Source organism: Somniosus microcephalus, chromosome 18, assembly GCF_052327205.1.
Source record: "Somniosus microcephalus isolate GS21.2 chromosome 18, FLI_Smic_1.0, whole genome shotgun sequence".
Lineage (NCBI taxonomy): Eukaryota > Metazoa > Chordata > Chondrichthyes > Squaliformes > Somniosidae > Somniosus > Somniosus microcephalus.
In genome coordinates this window covers 19,256,539-19,278,757 of record NC_141004.1, presented here as the reverse complement: position 1 = coordinate 19,278,757, position 22,219 = coordinate 19,256,539, and the positions used below count along the sequence as shown (strand labels likewise).

At 44.1% G+C, this 22,219-nt stretch overlaps 1 protein-coding gene across 4 annotated transcripts in view; it reads left to right on the top strand.

Annotated features, from left to right (window-relative positions):
• The window catches only part of LOC147105079 (AMP deaminase 2-like), a 172,381-nt gene that overhangs the window by 59,929 nt on the left and 90,233 nt on the right, over positions 1 to 22,219 (top strand). Inside the window, exon 1 of one of the 4 annotated variants that reach the window (XM_086011146.1) lies at positions 13,720 to 14,073. The exons of the other annotated variants lie outside the window; for them this stretch is intronic. Coding sequence (XP_085867272.1) covers positions 14,031 to 14,073 — 43 coding nt within the window. The 5' untranslated portion in view covers positions 13,720 to 14,030. Of the gene's footprint in view, positions 1 to 13,719; positions 14,074 to 22,219 lie in introns of those variants that run through there. 4 annotated transcript variants of the gene reach the window in all.

Genomic DNA, 22,219 nt, shown 5'->3' with positions numbered 1-22,219 from the left:
CTCGGGAGTAGGGTGATATTCTTTTCGACCTTCATAGCCTAGGGGTGCTTAAGGTGAATTGTAGCAACTGTTAAGACTAGCTAACTTGGTGCAGACTAGGGTTGAAAGTTTGGATCTTTTTTAGTTTGTTGTTCAGTACCATAACAGGCACTTAGCCATCAGGGCAGTCATAAAATCATAGAAATTTAAAGCACAGAAGAGTCCATTTGGCTCATCGTGTCTGAGCCGGCTGATAAAGAGCTATCCAGCCTAATCCCACTTTCCAGCTCTTGGTCCGTAGCGTTGTAGGTTACGGCACTTCAAGTGCATATCCAAGTACTTTCCAAGGGAGTGATTTCTTCAGACTTCTGAGTTAACATATGGAATTGACTATCACCTGGTGCAGTGACAGCTGATTCAGTTGTATGTTCAGAAGGGAAAACAATACATTTCTGATCTAATGGGCTGTAACACTACGACAGGAGGGAGTCAAAAATGACCTGTGCAGATCCTAAATGATGAGGCAAGCAACATGTGTGAATGACTTGCTTACTCCAGTCTTGGTAGATTGTGCCATTAATTTCCCAACTAACCTCCCCATTTTCCCTCTGGATCCGACAACATATTTTCAGCAATGTGCTGTACCTGTGTTTTAAATTATTAATTTTGAGTTGCTAGGTTTAATTAGCAAATTGTAAATCCTCAATCAAGTCATTCATTCAAGTCCTGCTGTAAATCAGTGGTCAAAAAGCAGTGTTCGTTCAGTTGTTCTTTTGGTGGGTTGGAGAGCGGCAGAGAAATGAAGAAAGACACGCCACACATACAAAATGCATCTCCACAAAGAGAGAGATCAGGTGGTGAGTCTGCCCAGGCTGCTCTTGCGCACTTCTTTGTGGCTAATTGCACAATGCCACTGTCTGAGGACGAAGGGCTCTGCAGCCTGCCTTGCCTTGTAACTGGAATGGCGCATGATTCCCAGATAAGCTTAAACATGAAATTGAATATTTATTCTGTGCATTTTGCTAGTTGTTTTGGTTGGAAAGAGCAAAAGACGGAGAATTTTGGGGCGCTGTGAAGGATATGAAAAGGGGAATAACAACAGAAAATGCTGGAAAAACTCAGCAGGCCCGGGCAGCATCGGTGGAGAGAGAAACAGAGTCAACGTTTCAGGTCGATGACCTTTCGTCAGAACTGGAAAAATGCAGGAAATGGAAAGCAAGTTTAGGGGCTGGGAAAAGGGGGAGGGGATGAAAGAACAAAAGGGAAGGTCAGTGATTGGATAGAAAGCAGGAGAGATTAAGAGACATTGAGAGACATTCAGAGATATTCAAGGCGTGAGGAGGTGGTAATGGGACAGGTTAAGGAACATTTTGCTATCCTATGAAAAGGGGAAGTTGTGTTGCTTTTTGACTCATCAGATTCCAACCCCTATGGGATGCTTTACTTATGCTATCTGGACGATAGTCTTTCACTGAATTGGGGGTGTTCTACTTCAGTGTGAATAAGTAACCTATCTTTTCTGCCTTCTGATATTTATGTAATCGGGGTAGTGTCATGGTCTGGTAATGTCTGACAAAAGTTGGTGGTTCCTTTTGATCTTCAATGTTGGCAGCACATCCGAATGGAGAGAATGCTGCTCAAATTCATGGTTTCCAGTGGGCGGCTTTAAACTGTGAGACAGACACTAATTACTGAAGCATTTTAAGTGCTTTTCACTGGCCTCATCATTGAAGAAGCTTGTGTAGGTTTAGGGTGTATCTGGTTGTAGTGTTGTACCGGTACAAAACAATTGATGCATAGAATGAAACGTGATGTTAATAAGGGACAAGAAACACCTTAATGCATTCCAAACATTTTCTGTTTGAAAGTGAGCATATTTACTAATGTATTAAAAAATCTTGCATCTCTGTGCTCTTCCTGTCTACAAAACCTAATTTCCTGTTGCTGCACTTTTGTGTACATTTTTTTCCTATTATAAATTCTGATGTCTACATTTATAATGGAAACTAACTCGTGTAAACCTGTCATTTTATAATTCTAGCCTCCTGGCAGTGGTGGTGTATGGTGCCTCAGTTTTGTACCGGAGAGAAACTATTGGGCTCCAACCACGTCCACCTCTGCCTTCAAATTGATCTAAGCTTTGTTATTTAACTATAAATATTATCAAGTTGAAGCTATATATATTTTTAAAAAAGGACCGAATGTATGACTTTAAAATGGAGGTTGAATTATTTCTGCATCCCATTGGCAAATGACCTCCCACCTTCTAACCCTGCTTCATCTGAAGATCACACTTGGTCTCGACTTCCTGCATCCAATATCATGGACAATCAACTAGTAATAATATATAAAAGTAAATAATATATAAAAATACAGATACAGAATGTGTAACTTTTTTAAATGGGTGACATAAATCGTGCCATTCATGTAGAAAGGACTTATGAAATATACTGGGCGGCCTGCTGGTGGCGCTGTCCAGGGAGAGTATAAATACTCGGGCACGGGCCCAGCTTGCTCAGGGACATTTTGTAAACAGGAACTAGTGAAGGATAACTAGATCTCCATGTTGTGAAACAGTCGATTAAAGCCTTGTTTAATACTCTGACCAAGTGCCTAGTAGTTTTCTTGCGTCAGTGGGGACTGAATTATGTCCATGTGCCCTGCTCCAATTATCCACTGCCCTCTAATCCCCCTCCACTTGGTTTTAACTCTCCATGCAGTGCTACGGGAGATCAAATTGTAATTGATAAAAAGCAGAGTATAATGGGTCGATAGGAGCAATTGCAAAATATGGGGTTTCTAATTGGTAGACAACACTTGAAGTTGTGGAGCTTGTTGAACTCTTCATCAGATTACTGGGAAATGGTACAAAATGTTAACTGATAGATGATACTTGTAAATGTTTTAAAAATAAATCCTGAAGTCACTATTCAACCTTGTAAAGGGTCAGGATATGTTTGATATCAACAGCACAGACAGTGATTTAAATTGGTTGTGACTTACATTTACTATTCTGCTTGGTTTATGCACAGTGAAATTCCACTGGGGAATGCAACTTGGAATGTTGTCATGTATTCAAACACACTGAAGCCGTATCATTTCTTCCCCCTTGTACCAAGTGGTGCGCAGGGCAACTTGTTTCACATCATCGTGGCAGTCTTGTCATTCTTAATTGTCACATTCCATTCAATTAAAGGTTCTTTGTGGCAGACTCTCACATTGTTTGTTATACTTGGTGCCCGAAGATGTTAGCAAGAAGGATTTTGCTTTTGATGAAAGCATGCTACGTATGGGGATGAAATCACTTTCCCTTTTTTCTTGTACACCCGGCTGCCAGCTATAGTTAGTGTAAGTACGGTGACCTTGTAAGGCATTGTGTTGGTTGTAAAAATCTGTCATTTTTAAAATTCATTTTAGTGGTATTTTGGGCTGTCGTGTAGGCGAATGCAGTGTTCAGCTTAATGATACATAAAATATAGAACAGTTTGTCGTCCGTGTCATCTCGCGAAGCTCGACGCCTGCTTCCTTGAAAATACACCAGGATTTGCACAATCTCGAACTTGTACTTTTCTCACATTATGTTTGCAAGTTTGAGATTCCTGTTGAACTTTCTTTAATCCATGATATGGAGATTATTAGATGTGATGTTGACCTATGTTCGTCTGTGCTGATCTTTATTTTCCAGCCTGCAAACGTTGGTTGATATTCTTAGTCTAATGATGATATCTTACAAACTCTGGGTTGTAACTGATCTATGGAGAAAATAGAAGTGGTATATCCTGGGGATTACTCTGATCACAGGGTGATTAGATTTGGGCTATTAAAATGAATAACAGTGGGCATATTGATGCTCGACGGTCTGACGGCTGATGTTTAAAGCATCTTTCAGATACGTTTTCTCTCCTACGGAGCAAAAATTAAAAAAAATTACAGCAGCTGTCTGCTTTCTTTGCATTGTGCCATTTAAAAAAAAAGGTTTAGAATCACTGACCCATCTAGTCATGTGGCCTAATAACCACCATGGTCTTCAGAAGACTCACCTGTGATGGGCATCAATTTTGCTGATGATACCAAACTGAAAGGGACATTAGAATCTGAAGAAGTAGCTCAGAAGTTATGAAGTAAGTAAACAAAATAAGTATGATAGAGGCAGATCAATAGCAGATCAAATTTAATACAAGACAAGTGTGAAGTGGGCAGCACGGTGGCATAGTGGTTAGCACTGTTGCCTCACAGCGCCAGGGACCCGGGTTCAAATCCGGCCTCGGGTGACTGTCTGTGTGGAGTTTGCACATTCTCCCCGTGTTTGCGTGGGTTTCCTCCGGGTGCTCCGGTTTCCTCCCACAGTCCAAAGATGTGCGGGTTAGGTTGATTGGCCATGATAAAAATTGGCCCTTAGTGTAAGGGGGGATTAAATACGCGGGGCTACAGGGATAGGGCTTGGGTGGGATGGCTGTTGGTGTAGGGACCGGGTGCTAGGGTTTGGATGATCAGCCATGATCTCGTTGAATGGCGGAGCAGGCTCGAAGGGCCGAATGGCCTACTCCTGCTCCTAGTTTCTATGAAGTAATGCACGTAGGATGGAAAAAGAAGCAGCACATGTACGCCCATGAATAGTGTTCGAACTAGCTGAGAATGAAGCAGAAAGAGACCCAAAAGCCTTGATCGACTCGATGCTAAACAACATATTCAACCAATGCAGAGCAGCAATGAACACAACCAATAACATGTTGAACTACATAACCAAAACAGTAGAATATCAGCCAGAGAAAGTCCTCAAACTGTACGGTGCTCTGGTCAGACCACCTCTTGAGCACTTTTTGCTGAGACACAAAAATGATATTCAGGGACCGCAAGCAGTGCAGAGAAGAGCCACGAGGCTGACCTCTGATCGCAGGAGGTCTGAGTTGTGAGGAAAGACTAGAGACATGGGCTTTTGAGCCTAGGCAGGAGATGTCCGAGCGGTGATCTTCTAGCAGTTAAGAAGGGAATGGAAAAGGAAAATGTGGAATATCAATTTAAATTAAATTGTGGGAGTAGGGAAAGAGGACATGGGCTCAAAATTTAAAAAGTAACTTTAGGACTGATATCGGGAAGTAGTTCTTCGTGCAGAGAGTGATCAATACTTGGAATGGACTTCCTGGTAGAATGGTGATGACAAAAACACAATGTATTTAGGAAACATTTTTGATACCGCAATGGGGGGCAGTGTAGGGTGTTTCTGGATGTCTGAACTAATATGGCCCTAATGGTCTTCCTCATCCGTAATTGTCTTGTGACATTATAGCTTCTTAACTGCTCCTAACACCACTCAGTAGTAATATTAACATAGCAATTTTCTATCTTAGAAAACAATGGGCCTGTTCTATTCTGAATTACCTGACATTAGCCAGCCACCTGTACATTTAGTTCTGGATGGATAGGATCAGTTAAGATCATCCTAGGGTACTTAAGGAAGTGGCCCTAGAAATAGTAGATGCATTGCTGATCATCTTCCAACATTCGATGGAATCTGGAAGAGTACCCATGGATTGGAGGGTAGCTAATGTTACCCCACTATTCAAAAAAGGTGGGAGAGAGAAAACGGGGAATTACAGACCGGTAAGCCTGACATCGGTAGTGGGGAAAATGCTAGAGTCCATTATAAAAGATGTAATAGCAGAGCACTTGGAAAACAGTGACAGGATCGGACAAAGTCAACATGGATTTACAAAAGGTAAATCGCGCTTGACTAATCTACTGGAATTTTTTGAGGATGTAACTGGTAGAATAGATAAGGGAGAACCAGTGGATGTGGTGTATTTGGACTTTCAGAAGGCTTTCGATAAGGTCCCGCATAAGAGATTAGCATGTAAAGTTAAGGCACATGGGATTGGGGGCAAGGTATTGACTTGGATAGAGAACTGGTTGGCAGACAGAAAGCAAAGAGTTGGAATAAACGGGTCTTTTTCTGAGTGGCAGGCAGTGACTAGTGGGGTACCACAGGGATCGGTCCTTGGACCCCAGCTATTCACAATATATATTAATGATCTAGACAAGGGAACTATATGTAATATCTCCAAATTTGCAGATGACACAAAGCTGGGTGGGCGTGTGTGCTGTGAGGAGGATGCTGAGAAACTCCAGGGTGATTTGGACAGGTTGGGTGATTGGGCAAAAGCATGGCAGATGCAATATAACGTGGATAAATGCGAGGTTATCCACTTTGGTGGCAAAAACAGGAAGGCAGATTATTATCTGGCAATAGATTGGGAGAAGGGGAAGTGCAACGAGACCTGGGTGTCCTTGTGCACCAGTCGCTGAAGGTAAGCATGCAGGTGCAGCAGGCGGTTAAGAAGGCAAATGGTATGTTGGCCTTTGTAGCGAGAGGGTTTGAGTACAGGAACAAGGATGTCTTGCTGCAGTTGTACAGGGCCTTGGTGAGACCGCACCTTGAGTATTGTGTGCCGTTTTGGTCGCCTTATCTGAGGAAGGATGTTCTTGCCATGGAAGGAGTTCAACGAAGATTCGCCAGACTGATACCTGGGATGGCAGGAATGACGTATGAGGAGAGATTGGGACGATTGGACTTGTACTCGCTGGAGTTTAGAAGAATGAGAGGGGATCTCATTGAAACTTATAAAATTCTGACAGGACTGGACAGACTAGATGCAGGAAGGATGTTCCCGATGGTCGGGGAGTCCAGAACCAGGGGTCACAGTCTAAGGATAAGGGGTAGGCCATTTAGGACAGAAATGAGGAGGAATTTCTTCACCCAGAGAGTGGTGAACCTGTGGAATTCCTACCACAGAAGGCAGTAGAAGCCAATTCATTAAATATATTCAAGAAGGAGTTGGATATATTTCTTAAGGCTAAAGGGATCCAGGGGTATGGGGAGAAAGCAGGGACCGGGTACTGAAATTGGATGATCAGCCATGATTGCATTGAATGGCGGAGCAGGCTCGAGGGGCCGAATGGCCTACTCCTGCTCCTATCTTCTATGTTTCTATCATCAGCTCCTGATCACTATCTACTGGAAATGTGTTTGGATGTTGGGTAAAGAGGAGATCTAGGTCAGCTGCTATATTTTCTCTCTCTCAGTTTCTCTTCTCTCCGCTACCGCCCCCCCCCCCCCCCCCCCCAACATTGAACGACGTGCCGACATTCTCTGGGCTCACATCTCACATATAAAGAATGGGTATTTGGGTGAGGAGTGCTGCTACGTATGGAACAGTTCCTCTTGACTTGCCGCCTATTAGAAGAGGAAGAAATCAGCAGAGTAATTGGAAGATGAAAAAAGAAACGGATGGTTGGAGAATTTATATAACTGGGTTTAGTTGACCTCTTTAGAATCAGTTCCACTGAAATTGCAATCTTCCATGTTTGAAATTCAGTGAACTGTCATCATAGAATACCTTGTTTTCTGATTGCATTACTATTTGTTACATGTTTTAACCTAATTATCAAATATTTGGTATATACTTTGGGTCATGCCAAGTCATTCTGTTACATAATGGCCCAGAAATTCGGGTCGGAGGCTTCCCGCGGGTGCAAACCCCCGACCTGCACTTACCTTGCGCGCCGACCGTTGAGCTGTGGGCCCGTGTGGGATTCCAATCCTGGGCCTGCTCCAACTGCCGGTGCGCAGTGCTTGCGTATCCCAGGGGCGCAGTTAGTTCGAAACGTCCCCTGGGATCACGTGGGCCATGGAGAGCCAATGGTAGCAGGGAATGCTTCATTCATAAGTTTGACAGGAAGACCTGTCAAATCTATAAATACTATAAGCCCCAAAACATCACTAAAACTTCAAATAATTTTTTTTTTAAAGCACATTTTTAAAATAACTATAAATTACATAAAATAACTATTTTAAACAATAATTTAAATTTTTGAAAAAGTTAATTACATTTTCTAACGGGGCTAAAAATAAACTTACCTTTCTTTAAAGTATTTAAAAATAATAAACCTGTGGAAAAAATGTTTTAATTTTAATTAATTTGCCACTTACCTTGTTAAAAGCAGGCCTTGCGCCTGCTTTTTAAAAGTGTAACTGCTGGAGACTTACCCTCCCGGAGAAAGCTGCAAAAAAAACGTAAGTTCGATGCTCACGCGCTGCCTCTCCGGCGCACGCGTTCCACCTGTCAACCCCTTCTTTCAGGGGAACGGAAGTGCCGGTTTCCCGCGCATGCGCAGTGCATGCATGAAACCGGCACTTTCGTTGGGCCTATGGGTGAGTACCCCGTGCACACTCGCGCGTTGGGACCCGAATTTCTGGGCCAATATGGTACACCCAAAGCCTATGCCACGTATGCAGTAGAATGTACAATAATCTTGATGTTTGTACCTGGTTTTGAGATTGGGGCGAGAGGAGAGGTTTTCTTTCCCTCTCTAGCAATGTTTGTTACATCTACACGGTGCTTTTTGGTACAATTACTCCAACTTTTGCTTCGGTGCACCATTTAATTGTGTGAGAAGCCTTTTACCTATTCCTCTAATCACTCAATGGCCATGGTTCCAAACAGGTCATTACATTTTTAACATTTCCACTTACACAAGTAATTTTATTAAATAATAGATAGCATACAAATTACTAACATCTACATGATAAGTGTTAAGACTTGATAATTATATATTTTCATGGCTAGATAGGAAAGCTACTGTGAAATTGGGAATGCAAATGTAACCGATCCCTAAGCCTTAACATTTTTTTTTTTACATATTGCCATTTGGTTCCTACAAGTAAACATATTTTTAGGAAAATTTATTTCTTTGCAGCCAAGCCCTATGGAGCATTGCTAATTTATTGTGACTCTGATATTAGCTGCTAAATAAACATTTTTAGGTGCAAACACAACAATATAAGCATGGTAACAACTGAAATATAGAAAAAATTGAGACCTAATTTTAACAGTTGGCTCCCAATTTAATTTAGATGTCTGAAGGCATTATCAGTTTCTAGTGAAGCATTTTTTCCACTCTGATGGGCACCATTTGAAAATGTATAATGGTTTCATATCATTTTAACTATGGCATTGCGCTCTCTAACCAGTATTCTGTTATGAGTACTGGTGAGGGCGAGTGCAGCCAGAGTCAAGTCCATGGCACCACGGGTGGCTCAGCTGCACAGGGGGAGAGGAAAAAGAGTGGAAGAGCAATAGTGGTAGGGGATTCGATAGGGGAGCAGACTGACGTTTGAGGTCGTAGACGTGACTCCAGGGTGGTATGTTGCCTCCCTGGTGCCAGGGTCAAGGATGTCACTGAGCAGCTGCAGGACACTGAGTGGGGAGGGTGCAAAGCCAGAGGTCGTTGTCCATATCGGTACCAACAACATAGGCAGAAAGAGGGATGAAGTACTGCAGGCAGAGTTTAGGGAGCTAGGAGAGAGATTAAAAAGCAGGATCTCAAAGGTAGTAATCTCCAGATTACTCCCGGTGCCACGTGCTAGTGAGTACAGGAATAGGAGGATAGAACAGATGAATGTGTGGCTGGAGAGATGGTGCAGGAGGGAGGGCTTTAGATTCCTGAGGCATTGGGGCCGTTTCTGGGGAAGGTGGGACCTGTACAAGCCGTACGAGTTACACCTCAACAGAGCCGGGACCAATATTCTCACGGGGAGGTTTGTTAGTGCTGTTGGGGAGTGTTTAAACTAGCTTGGCAGGGGGATGGGCACCAGCATATAGGAGTAGAAAAGAGGAATAAGGTGCATAAGAGTGATTGTGATGGATAGTACTGGAGAAGATAGTACTAGAGGCGGTAGTAGTACCACATTAGATAGGAGCAGACTAAGAAAGACTATGAAAAATTCAAAAATGGGTTTAGAATGCATGTACGTAAACGCATAGTGTGGTGAATAAGGTTGGTGAACTACAAGCACAATTAGCCATGTGGCAATAACAGAAACGTGGCTTTAAAAACAATGAGGACTGGGCACAAGGTGTTCAGAAAAAATAGGGAAGGAAAAAAGGGAGGTGGGGTGGCAGTGCTGATTCAGGAAGACATTGTAGTGTTGGAAAGGGAGGATGTTCTTGAGGGGACAAGGACAGAATCCATTTGATTAGAGTCGAGGAGCAAAAAGGGTATGATCATGCTATTGGGGGTATTCTATAGGCCTCCAAATAGTGAGAGGGTGGTAAAGGAGCAAATCTGCAGGGAAATCGCAGTGGTATGCAAGAGCTATAGAGTGGTGATATTGGGGGACTTTAATTACCCAAATATCGATTGGGATAATGCTGGGGTAAAGGGAAAGAAGGGGGAGGAATTTCTGAAATGTGTTCAGGAGAATTTCCTTGACCAATATGTTCTTGGCCCAACTAGGAAGGAGGCATTGCTGGATCTGGTGCTGGGGAATGAGGTGGGCCAGATCGACCAAGTGTCTGTGGGAGAACACTTGGGTACAAGTGATCATCGTATTATAAGATTTAGATTAGCAATGGAGAGGAGCAAGGAACAATCTAGAGTGGGACTTCTAAACTGGAACAGGGCTAACATCAATGGGATGCGAAAGGATCTAGCCAGGGTAAAATGCAACCAAAGACTGACAGGAAAAACTGTAACGGAACAATGGGTGATCTTTAAGGAGGAGATGTTCCAATTACAGGCTAGGTACATTCCAACAAGTGGGAAGGGTAAGGGAACCAAAGCGAGGGCTCCTTGGATGATGAGGGAGATAGAGAAGATGATGAAACAAAAAAAGGTGTATGATGCATGTCAGGTGAATTCTTCAAGGGAGAACCAGACCAAATACAATAAGTTGAGAGGGGATGTGAAGATGAAAATAAGATTGGCAAAGAGAGAGAATATGAGAGTAGAATGGCGGTTAACATATAAGGGAACCCAGAAATCTTCTACTGGCATGTAAACAGTAAGCGGGTAGTAAGAGGCGGGGTGAAGCCTATTAGAGACAAAGAAGGTGATATATGCTTAGAGGCGCAGGGCAAGGCTAGAATACTCAATGAGTACTTTGTATTGGTGTTTACTAAGGAGGTGGATGCTGACAAAATATCAGTAGAAGCAATGGAAGGGGTGAAAATTGATAGACAGGATATACTAGAAAGGCTGGGTATGCTTAGAGTGGACAAGTCGCCTGGTCCAGATGGCTTGTATCCCAGGTTGCTAAGGGAGTTGGGGGAGGAGGTAGCGGAAGGGCTTGCCATAATTTTCCAATCTTCCCTAGATGCAGGGGAGATGCCTGAGGATTGGAAAGTGGCAAATGTGACACCATTGTTCAAGAAAGGATGCAAGGATAATCCTAGTAACTACAGGCCGGTCAGTTTAACATCAGTGGTGGGTAAAGTTTTAGAAACAATAATCAAAGAAAAAATTAACAGGCACTTGGAGAGGTTTAAGTTAATTAAGGAGAGCTAACACGGACTTGTAAAAGGCAGATCGTGTTTGACTAATCGAATTGAATTTTTTGATGAAGTAACAGAGAGGATTGATGAAGGGAATGCAATGGATGTTGTCTACATGGATTTTCGGAAGGCGTTTGACAAAGTACCACATAGAAGGCTGGTTAACAAAATTGAGGCTCATGGAATAGGTGGGTTAGTGGCAGCTTGGATAAGGAATTGGCTTAAGGACAAAACAGTGGGTTGTGGCAAATGACTGTTTTTCAGACTGGAGGATGGTAGATAGTGGTGTTCCCCATGGATCAGTACTGGGGCCACTGCTTTTTTTGATATATATAAATGACCTGGATATTGGAATACAGAGTAGAATTTCTAAATTTGCTGATAACATCAAACTTGGGGGTGTGGCAAACAGTGATAATGATACCAATCGATTGCAACAGGACATAGAAAGGCTAGCAGAATGGGCAGACAAGTGGCAGATGGAATTTAGTATAGAGAAGTGTGAGGCGATGCATTTTGGCAGCAGGAACAAGGAGAGGCAATATACACTTAATGGCACAGTTTTAAAGAGTATGCGGGGACAGAGGGACCTGGGAGTTAATGTGCATAGGTCCCTGAAGGTGGCGGGACATATTGAGAGAGTGGTTAACAAAGCATTTGGGATCTTGGGCTTCATAAATAGAGGTATTGAGTACAAAAGTAGAGAAGTTATGCTGAATCTTTATAAAGTGCTGGTTAGACCACAACTGGAGTATTGCGTCCAGTTCTGGTCACCACACTATAGGAAGGATGTGAAGGCACTTGAGAGGGTGCAGAGGAGATTTACCAGAATGGTTCTGGGGATGGGGGATCTTAGCTACAAGGACAGGTTGGAGAAGCTGGATTTGTTTTCATTAGAGCAAAGGAGGTTGAGGGGTGATTTGATAGAGGTGTACAAGATTATGACGGGTTTGGATAGGCTAGACGGGGAAAGGCTGTTCCCACTAGTTGATGGTACAAGGACTAGGGGACACAGATTTAAGGTTTTGGGCAAGAGATACAGGGGGGATGTGATGGAAAAACCTTTTTACACAGCAAGTGGTGAGGACATGGAACTCGCTGCCGGCAGAAGTGGTGGAAGCGGAGACACTCGATGTTTTCAAGGGGAGACTGGATAGGCACTTGAGGGAAATAAACTTGCAGGGCTCCGGGGATAGAGTGGGGGAATGGGACTGACTGGATTGCTCTACAGAGAGCCGTCACAAACTCGATGGGCTGAATGGCCTCCTTCTGTGCCGTTATGATTCTCTGACTTAAAAAATTTCAGTCGCATGGTATGCCCCGACCATCCAACCTTGGGCTATATCTTCCCTGCCCTCTAACGGTTGTGGTATTTTTTTTAGGATTTATTAATTTCATCCCTGAAGATCTGACGCTGAAAGTTCGGAACCGTTATTGTGGACTTGAAAGTTAAATATAAACTGCATATATTTAAATTTGTCTGGTTGCACATCTGCCGAGCTAAACGGTGAATTGCTGCAAGGAACTATAAACCATAAGTTACTGGGCTAAGGGTTAAGCAAGTGATGATTAAATTGTAGTCAGGATCTCGGCAGGCTGAGCGGATTGCTGGTGAGATTGGAGTAATATTTCAAAACTGCTCATATTTTGTATCTGGAGCGGTTTTCCATCATGTGGAAAAATATTAGATCAAACGGAATAGTTGTCTGTTATTAACTGAATCTGCTTTCAGGCTCACAATACAATTCTTCTAAATTTTGATGCCCATCATTCTTACCAGATAGGAGAAATCAATTATGTAAAATAAGCAATGTAGTCATGAGTAACTACAGTACCACTCTATACTGTATTCATTGTATACTGTATCGGGAGAACCTAAAATATATTTAATTGCTGCAAGATTTCCCGTCTTTGTGGTAATTTGTCATCGCAGGCTAGCGGGGCAGCCAACCTATTTCTGCTGAAAGTGACCAGTTGCTGGAGTGTATTGGTTACAATATTTGCTGCATTACTCTGTGGTTTGAAATAGTATCTGTACTGACTGACACTGTAGCTTGGTAACACACAGAAATTGGCTGGATTAGCAGAACATCCCCAGCTTGGAAAGGAACTGATCTGTCTGCCTTGTCTGGGGTAGGTTTATCTGTTAAGCCATGGAGTGGTATTGTTTGCAGGTGTAGTGGAGATCTGGCAGTCTCCGCTTGCGAAAGAGTTAGTAGAAATGAAGAATGTATGTCAATAGTGGCTTCATAAATGAATTGCAGCTTGTTTGAACTCTCAATTGAGTTGCTGGTTGTCGATCTTGACGCCAAGGGCTGCTCATGTACACCTCAGTGGTCAGTTCCTGATCTGCATTGGTCGAGACCTAGGGGGTGATTTTATCAATGGGGATGTGATAGAGCCGGGACTTTTCGGGTTTTAGTCCCGCCTCCATCGACTTCCAGCCAACCCACGCTATTTTCCCTTGATTGACCTTGTTAAGCCCGCCCAGCGGGCTTAGGCCAATTAAGGGAAAGCCGGTTACAGAGAACATCAGCGTAGGACGTTTTATCTGTCAAATTTTTGACAGATGAATTGTCATCGTTTGACAGCTTTGAGAAGCTGTCAAAACACTGACAATCTCTGTTTGTTGGTGAGTCCTTGTACTCCAGACTCGCCAAACCTCTTTCCTGAGCAGAAATCGGAGAATGCAGCAGCCATTCTGTCACCTCTCCCGTGGAGATGAGGCAGCCTAAAGGGATGAAGCCTGGAGGAAGAAGCAAACGTAAGTAATCTTATTAAAACACTTTAGACTCACCTCACACACTTACCTCTCCACACTTGCACTCACCTGCACACCGGACATTTCGGCCCCTCTGACCCCCGCAGACCCACGGCTCACCTCGCTGACCTTGGCGAGGTTCGGAGCCGTCGGGAAGCCCACACTTTAGGGCTCAAAATAGGGATTAGCCAAAAAATTGCCTAACTACCTGTTAACAGGCAGTTAATTGGCACTAAGCCCCTTCCCACCTTGAGGAGACGGGACCTGGCGCGGGTCGGGTACACGCCTCCTGGGAAGATGGCTTGGGGGCGGATGGGTACCCGCTCCCAGATTCTGCCATTTTCCCGGCAGGCCCGCCTTCCCCAGGGCTGGGAAAATCGCCCCCCTAGAAGTAGGTGTAGCTAGATCAATAAAGGAGAGGGAATAATAACTTAAAAAAAAAAAAAAAAAAATGGCCTTGTAAATTATGCTGAGATACTAATGTACAAGCACAAAGTATTTGAAGTAGTGCAAATGTTAACCTGCCTAAGTAAGTTAAGAGAAAAAATTCTATGATGTGTCTGTTTTTTAAAAATGTTATTCCAGGAGACTGAAAGCCATTTGCAGATCGGGAACTGATGGGTAGCATGAAATAAATTCTTCAGGCTTGTTAGGCGAGCTTAGGTAGCAATTAGTCACAGTTAGGTAGCAATTAGATCCTGGAGAATGGAAAAATGAAGCTTTAACCAAAAATGGACATAGTGCAGCGCAGGGCAGATTTTTTAAAAATTCATTCACGAGGTGTAAGTGCCGCTGACAAGGCCAGCATTAATTGCCCATCCCTCATTGCCCTTGAGAAGGTGGTGTTGGGCCGCCGCAGTCCGTGTGGGGAAGGTGCTCCCACTGCGCTGTTAGGCAGCGAGTTCCAGGATTTTGACCCAGCAACGATGAAGGCACGGCGATATATTTCCAAGTCAGGATGGTGTGTGACTTATTTATGCTCCCTTGTTCTGGACTGTCCAACACGTGGCAACATGTCCACCCTATCAAACTTCTTCATAATTTTAAAGACCTCTATAAGATCTCCTCTTAGCCCAGCCTGTTCAATCTGCTTACTCGAACAAGCTTTATGTAATTTATTTTATTTTAATAATTAAATAAATAAAAGCTTTCTTGATTGCTGCAAGGGCCTGTTTTTATTATTTAAAAACAAAGGCTGGAGCTTGACGTGTGATTTTTTTTCTGATGCTCAATGACGTGGAGAGAGTAAGGAAAGTATGAGTAAAGGAACACTCTACTGAAATCTTTCTCTGTTTTAATTGTAAGTAGGAAGCCTGTTTAAGAGTTGAATCAAATAATGAATTTGCAGTGAGCCTCTAACTGTTTCGAAGCTTCCTAACCAGATTCAGATGCGTAGTAAAGAAAGAACTTGCATTTATGCAGCACCTTTCACATCCTCAGGGTGTCTCGAAGCACTTTATAGCCAATGAACCACTTTTGAAGTGTAGTCCGTCACTGTTGTAATAGCAGTTGGTAGGAATTTAGGAGACTGTTATGGAGCATGAGGGTGCAGCTTTGCACCTGTGGTTTCCATTGTGGATGAACTCCTGATTTTTCAAATTTCATCGGGCCGAGACCGAAAGTGAGCCAGAAGTCTTGTCACTGGGATGGAAATGATCGAGGACTGGGTCACTCTCTTAATATGTTCTTGTGTGCCTCCTAGCATCTGGGTCAAGAGCAGAGGTTTGGGAGAAGATTGTTTGCCTGCTGCCTTGGCGAATTGCCCAGCGAAGAGTGGAGGTGTGGGGGGGGGGCGGGCGGTAGAAAGAAAGACTTGCATTTATAAAGTGCCTTTCATGATCTCCGGACATCCCAAAGCGCTTTACAGCTAATGAAGAACTTTAAAGTGTCGTTATTGTTCTAATGTAGGAAACGCGGCAGCCAATTTGTGCACAGTAAGCTCCCACAAACAGCAATGTGATCATGACCAGTTGATCTGGGTTTTTTTTAAGTGACGTTAATTGAGGGATAAACATGGGCCAGGACACCGGGGATAACTCTCTTGCTCTTCTTCGAAATAGTGCCATGGAATCTTTGGCGTCCACCTGAGAGAGCCAATGGAGCCTTGGTTTAACGCCTCATGGGGCAGACGGCACCTCCGACAGTGCAGCACTCCCTCAGCACTGCATTGGAGTGTCGGCCTAGATTTTGTGCTCAACTGGGGGGAAACAATTGAACCTGTATTCAGAAACCAATTCCTTATGGTTTCTGATGCAGACAAACTGGTTAAAAGAATCGTCCAGCTTTGTAGGCTGGGTCCTGCTGTAGCGCCCTCAACCATGATATTTGAAGGTAGCATCAAAAGTTGTTGATCTCTGATGTAATATCAGTGGCCAGCTCCATTAAGTTGCTGCGCCAGTTAAATACAGCAGCGTTAAAATCCCACGTGCCGACATATTTCTGGTAGGAACACTGGCATGGCACAAAATCTAGGCTGAGGTGAAGATAATTAGATTGAGTAGATTGTGCATTAACTTCTGCTGTTGCTGTATCCACTGTCAGATACAGATTGAGCGTCCAAAATCCGGACTCTGGGACGATTGGTGGCGGGGTCGCCCGGAATCCGTAAAATGTTCCGGAATCCGCAACTCCGGATTTTGGACGCTCAACCTGTACTTCAAAAAGCCATTAACTTTTGTGTTTTTTTTTTAAAAATCCTATGACAAATGCGAGTGATGCAATAAAACTTTAGTGTTGTGTTTTATCCTCCTTAATCTGCACAGCTCCACTAAGTGTTTCCACCAGCCTGCGGCCACGGCACCACGCCGCCCTGGTGGCCTAGTGTGGGCCATCGGATGCTCTGCAGAGCTCGCAGCGTCCCCTCCCCATTAACAGAAGGGGAGGGGGCGGAGAAACGCGTCAGCGCTACGCGGGAGTGGCCCAGGCATTTCCGGACTCGGAACGTGTTTCTGATGTCCAAAGTCCGGAAACGCCCGAGCCCAGGTTGCGATATTTCCGGACTTCGGACATCAGAAACACGTGCCGAAATCTGGAAAAACACGAAAATCGGCTCGGCCTCAGTCCCGAAGTTGCTGGATTTTGGACGCTCAACCTGTACTGCTCAATCTAGTACTGGATGTGTGTTTAATGGTTAAGTTCTTGGGTAGTTGAAGTTACTTCTGATGAGAATCAGTAAAATTACTCATGTTTGCTTGATAATTTGATACTTTGCTTCCCACAGAGAGAGATAATTCATAGAATCATACAGCACCAAGGGAGACTATTCGGCCCATTGTGCCTGTGCCGGCTCTTTGAAAGAGTTTTCCAATTAGTCCCGCACCCCCTGCTCTTTCCCATAACCATGCACATTTCTCACCTTCAATTATTTATCCAATTCCCTTTTGAAAGTTTCTGTTGAATCTGCTCACGCCATCCTTTCAGGCAGCGCATGGAGTGTTGTATTTTCAATACCGTGTTAATAAATCAATGTATCTTTTGCCTTTATTAGCCTATTGATGCACGGCACTCATTCCATTTTGAGAGCGCAAAAATTATCTTGTAAAAGTGATCTTGAAAGCACAAAGAAAACCCTGTAGTCCTGCTTCAATCACATTGAATGTGGTATTGGATTACTATCTGATTGTTCTGCATCACAGCTGTCCTTCCTATCTCGCAGTTTGGACAATTCTAATAAGGCTGGAAAACATTTGTGGGCCTATTGCCAGGAGAGATTGACTCTGCAAGCATCAAGGAGGAAATATCTCTGACTTTCATTACACAATCGTGATATCTCGGTCGAGTTATATACTGTTTCTACTCAAGTTTTACCTTTTACAGGTTTATCTCCTGACGTTGCTCACTGAGTCGGATGAGATGTTGTTTATAAGGATAGAAGTGCAATATGTTGTAATGTGAAAAGTATTGAACCAAACTAACTGAATTCCATTCAGTGCTCAATCTCTAATACAGTATGACCTGCGTAGCGATGACACTTGTAAGGTAGTGCCGAAAGTCTGTCTTGTTACCAATAATGACAAAGCAATGAATCTGATCATTGTGTGGCCAGGCAGGCTGGGAATGTTTTCAGTGATTTGATTTCATTTCCCATGGAAATGTTTTTGAGATTATTAATGTAAAGCACTTTTGGTCTTTATTTTACTGAGAATTTTCAGTGAATTAGAGCTGGAAAGTTTCACAGTCCTGCCACCACCTTTTATAAATATAAAAATATTTATATAATATCTAGTGATACTGCTCATGAACAAATTAAGATCTACAGTCTACATAAGGCAAGGACAGATGAGTGGAAGGCAAAGGAAAGGAATTTTTAAAAGCGGTGGGGAGGTAGAGAAGCAATACAAGACCCAAACTGTCCTGCAAGTCGGGATTTAGGAGCCTAAAAATTTATGGAATTGGGTAGACAGGATTCTCATCCAGATGAAATTCCATGGTGATGTTCATGCTTGGGGTGAAAAGTAACAAACCTGCCACTGAACTTGCAGACATTAGAAATTTTAAAAGTTGCTTTTTGTGCAGTAGGTCCACACTCTGAACATTTTGTGACTTGCCCTCCTTTCTCACGCTGACTATTTTGCTTCACCGAGGGTAAACAGACTTGTCGAGGACATCAGCTGCTATTTTCCAAGTTCTCTGTTGTTGGGAAATATCATTTTAGATTGATTTTGATCATTTTGGACGATCTCAAAAATGTTGTCCTTGACTTCTGCTGAGAATGCCAGTAACAGTGGATCACCATGGGCTGGCCATCCCTTTACTGTCAAGTCGTAGACCCGGGACAGTGTCGGGTCATTCCTAGTCTCCCTTTCAATATTTGCATTAGTGACAGGTAAACATTCGATGATGGTCGAGTGAAATAACTCCACCGGGTCAACCGTTGGTGCCTCCTCCTCAGTAGGTAGTGGCAGGCGCGACAGCCCATCAGCATTACCATGCTGCTTTGTACCTTTTGAATTCTATCTGATATTGATGTGCCCCTAGGAAAAGGGACCATCTCTGGAGCCTCTGTGCTGTCATCACCAAAACACCCTTCTTAGGGTTAAAAATGGATACCAACGGCTGGTGGTCTGTCAGCAGTGTAAACTTCTGGCCCTGCAGGTAATGATTAAACTTCTTTACTCCCCACACAAGGCTGAGAGCCTCCCTATCTATCTGAGCATAGTTGCGCTCAGCGGAGGTCAATGATCTGGATGCAAATGCGACTGGCCTTTCCAAGCCATTTGGCAACTTGTGTGAGAGTTCTGCTCCAATACCATAAGGAGAAGCATCACAAGCTAAACGAATAGGTAGCGTTGGGTTGAAGTGAACCAACACTTCCTCTGAGGTGATCAATGCCTTGCTTTTGCGAAAGGCCGCCTTACAGTCCTCGCTCCACTTCCATGGTACTTCTTTCTGCAAAAGAGCGTTCAGCGGGTGCAGCACCGTGGATAGATTTGGCAGAAACTTATGGTAATAGTTAATCAACCCTAGGAACGACCTCAACTGGGATACATTTTCCGGAGCGGGAGCCTTCACAACAGCTTCGATCTTGTCAGGTGACTTGTGCAGCCCCTCCTGGTCAATGACATGACCACAGTACGAGATCCGTTTCTGAAAGAACTCACATTTCTGGCGATTAACTCGAAGCCCATATTCCTTCAATCTGGTGAGCACCAGTTTCAAATTTGCAAGGTGTTCCTCATCGTCATCTCCTGTAATCAGGATATCATCCAAGTAATATTGAGTGCTTGGAATTCCCTGTAATACCTGCTCCATGGCCCTCTGCCAAATTGCTGGAGCCGAAGCCACTCCAAAAACCAGTCTATTATATCGATACAAGCCTCTGTGCGTGTTGATTGTGAGATACTGGCGCGACTCTTCCTCAACTTCCATCTGTAAGTACGCTTGCGCCAGGTCTATCTTGGTGAAGTGTTTCCCGCCAGACAATGAAGCAAAGATATCCTCAATCCGCGGAAGCGGATATTGCACCGTGTGAAGCACCGGATTAACCGTGATCTTGAAGTCTCCACAGACGCGGACCTTCCCCGGTTCCCCTGGCTTGTTACTCGATGAACGCTTCATGACGGGAACAATGGGCGTGGCCCACTCACTCCAGTCCACCTTAGACAGTACTCCTGAACGTTCTAGCCCTTCCAGCTCAGCTTCCACAGCAGGTCGTATTGCATAAGGTACCTGTCTGGCTTTGAAAAATTTTGGGTTTGCATGTTCTGCAATCTTGATTTTTGCTGTAATTCCTCTGTGTTCCCAGTCCCTGTTGGAACACCTCTTTAGCCTCATCCAATATTCTGGACAATCGTTCAGGTTTGACATCTTTTTTCCCGGAATCTACTGTTATTGCTTTTAGGGAGTGCCAGTCCATATTTATTTTCCTGATCCACTCCCGTCCCAGAAGTGGTGGACCTGCCTCAGATAGTACATATATGTCCATTCCTCGGTGTTCTTTGCCCTTGTGTACCACCTTGACTTTTATCTTTCCGATGGGGTATACCCTTTGCCCCGCGTATGTCTGCAATACTATCTCCGTATCCCGTAGGGGAATATGTGTGAATAACCTTTTGTAATCTTGCTTATTCATGACCGTCAACGCCGATCCGGTGTCCAATTCCATCTTCACTTGGACTCCTGCTATCTGAAGTGTGACCCAGATAGTTTGTAGGTCAGCTTCCTTGCTCACATTGTGAATTCTCAGACTACCCAGTTCCTTGCTGTTGGAGTCCGAATCCGAATTCTGTTCATCCGAACTCTTCTCAGCCACCTTATGTACCTTTCTACACTTTTCCTGCGGTGACTTTTTGTTGCTGGTCTTCTTTCCTGACCGGCATACTTTAGCTATGTGACCAAGCTTGCCACATTTTCTACATTCCTGATTTTTAAACCAGCATTGGTTCTGATCGTGTGTTGTCTTTCCACAACGATAACATTTCGCTGTACCCAAAGCCATTTGATCTACGCTGAGTACCGCTGCCTTCAGCTGCATTTCCGCAGTGCCTCTCGCTGCGGCTTCGTGCGATGCTGCAATAGTGACAGCCTTATCAAGTGTAAGATCATTCTCTTCAAGCAGCCGCTTTTGTGTTCCTTCTTTCGACAATCCACACACGAATTTGTCTCTCAGTGCCTCTGTCAGTCTTTCCCCAAATTGACAGTATTTCGCTAGCTTACGCAGTTCAATTAAATACTCCGCGTTGCTTTCCTCTTTCAGTTGCGTTCTCGCATAAAATTTAAATCGTTCCGCTAACATCAGCGGTGTGGGGTTCAAATGATTTCTCAGGACAGCAACAATATTAGCGAAAGCCTGATCCGCCGGTTTAGCTGGTGATAGAAGATGCTTCAATAGCCCGTATGTCTTCGCACCCATTGAGTTTAGTAAGGTTAGTGCTTTATCTTCATCTGATATTTTATTTGCCTTACAATAAATCTCTATGCGTTCTACATACGTGGCCCAATCTTCAACATCGGGATCGAAATCGTTGATGTTACCACGCTTAGGCATCCTCGCAATCTTCTTGAGAAACAAAAAGAATTTTTTTTTTTTTTTTTTTCAAAATGGCGGTTTCCCGCGCTTGTCTTCTTCCCCCGCCTACGAAAATAGCGGCTTCCCGCGTTTGCCTTTCTCCCCCGCTGGCTGTAATGGCGATTGCCGTATTGCTGCGTTCGCCCTCCCCAGCAGTTCTCAAATCGTGCCTCCCAGCCCCTCTTGCAGTCCGGTCCTTTCCCCCGGCTGCGGCTGAGTTCTCCGCGGTTTTTAAAAAAAAATTTTTTTATCCCGCGCCTCGCGGCCTCGGTAGCTGCCCGGCCGTTTTCCCCGGTCACGGTCGAGCTCTCTCCCGACGCTGTTGCGTCTTGCAGCCCGGTCTTTTACACCGGCTGCGTTTGCATTCACCGTGGCTCCCGTGCCTTACGCTGCCCCAGTCTCCGCGCCTCTGGCCCCGACTTTTGTCCGGCTCTTTTCCCCGGCCGTGGTCGAGTTCTCCGCCCTTATATCCTCCGTTTTTCCCTCTCCTACTTCACAGCCAACGTGGCCGACTTGCTGCTCGTCGCTGATCGGCTTACCCACCACCGTGATAGAAGGGATGATCACTGCCTGTTGCTGATGGAAGGCTTCGTGTCAGGATTCTTCTTTGCTCTTCAGACCCGAGTCTTTTCTCAGCAGGAT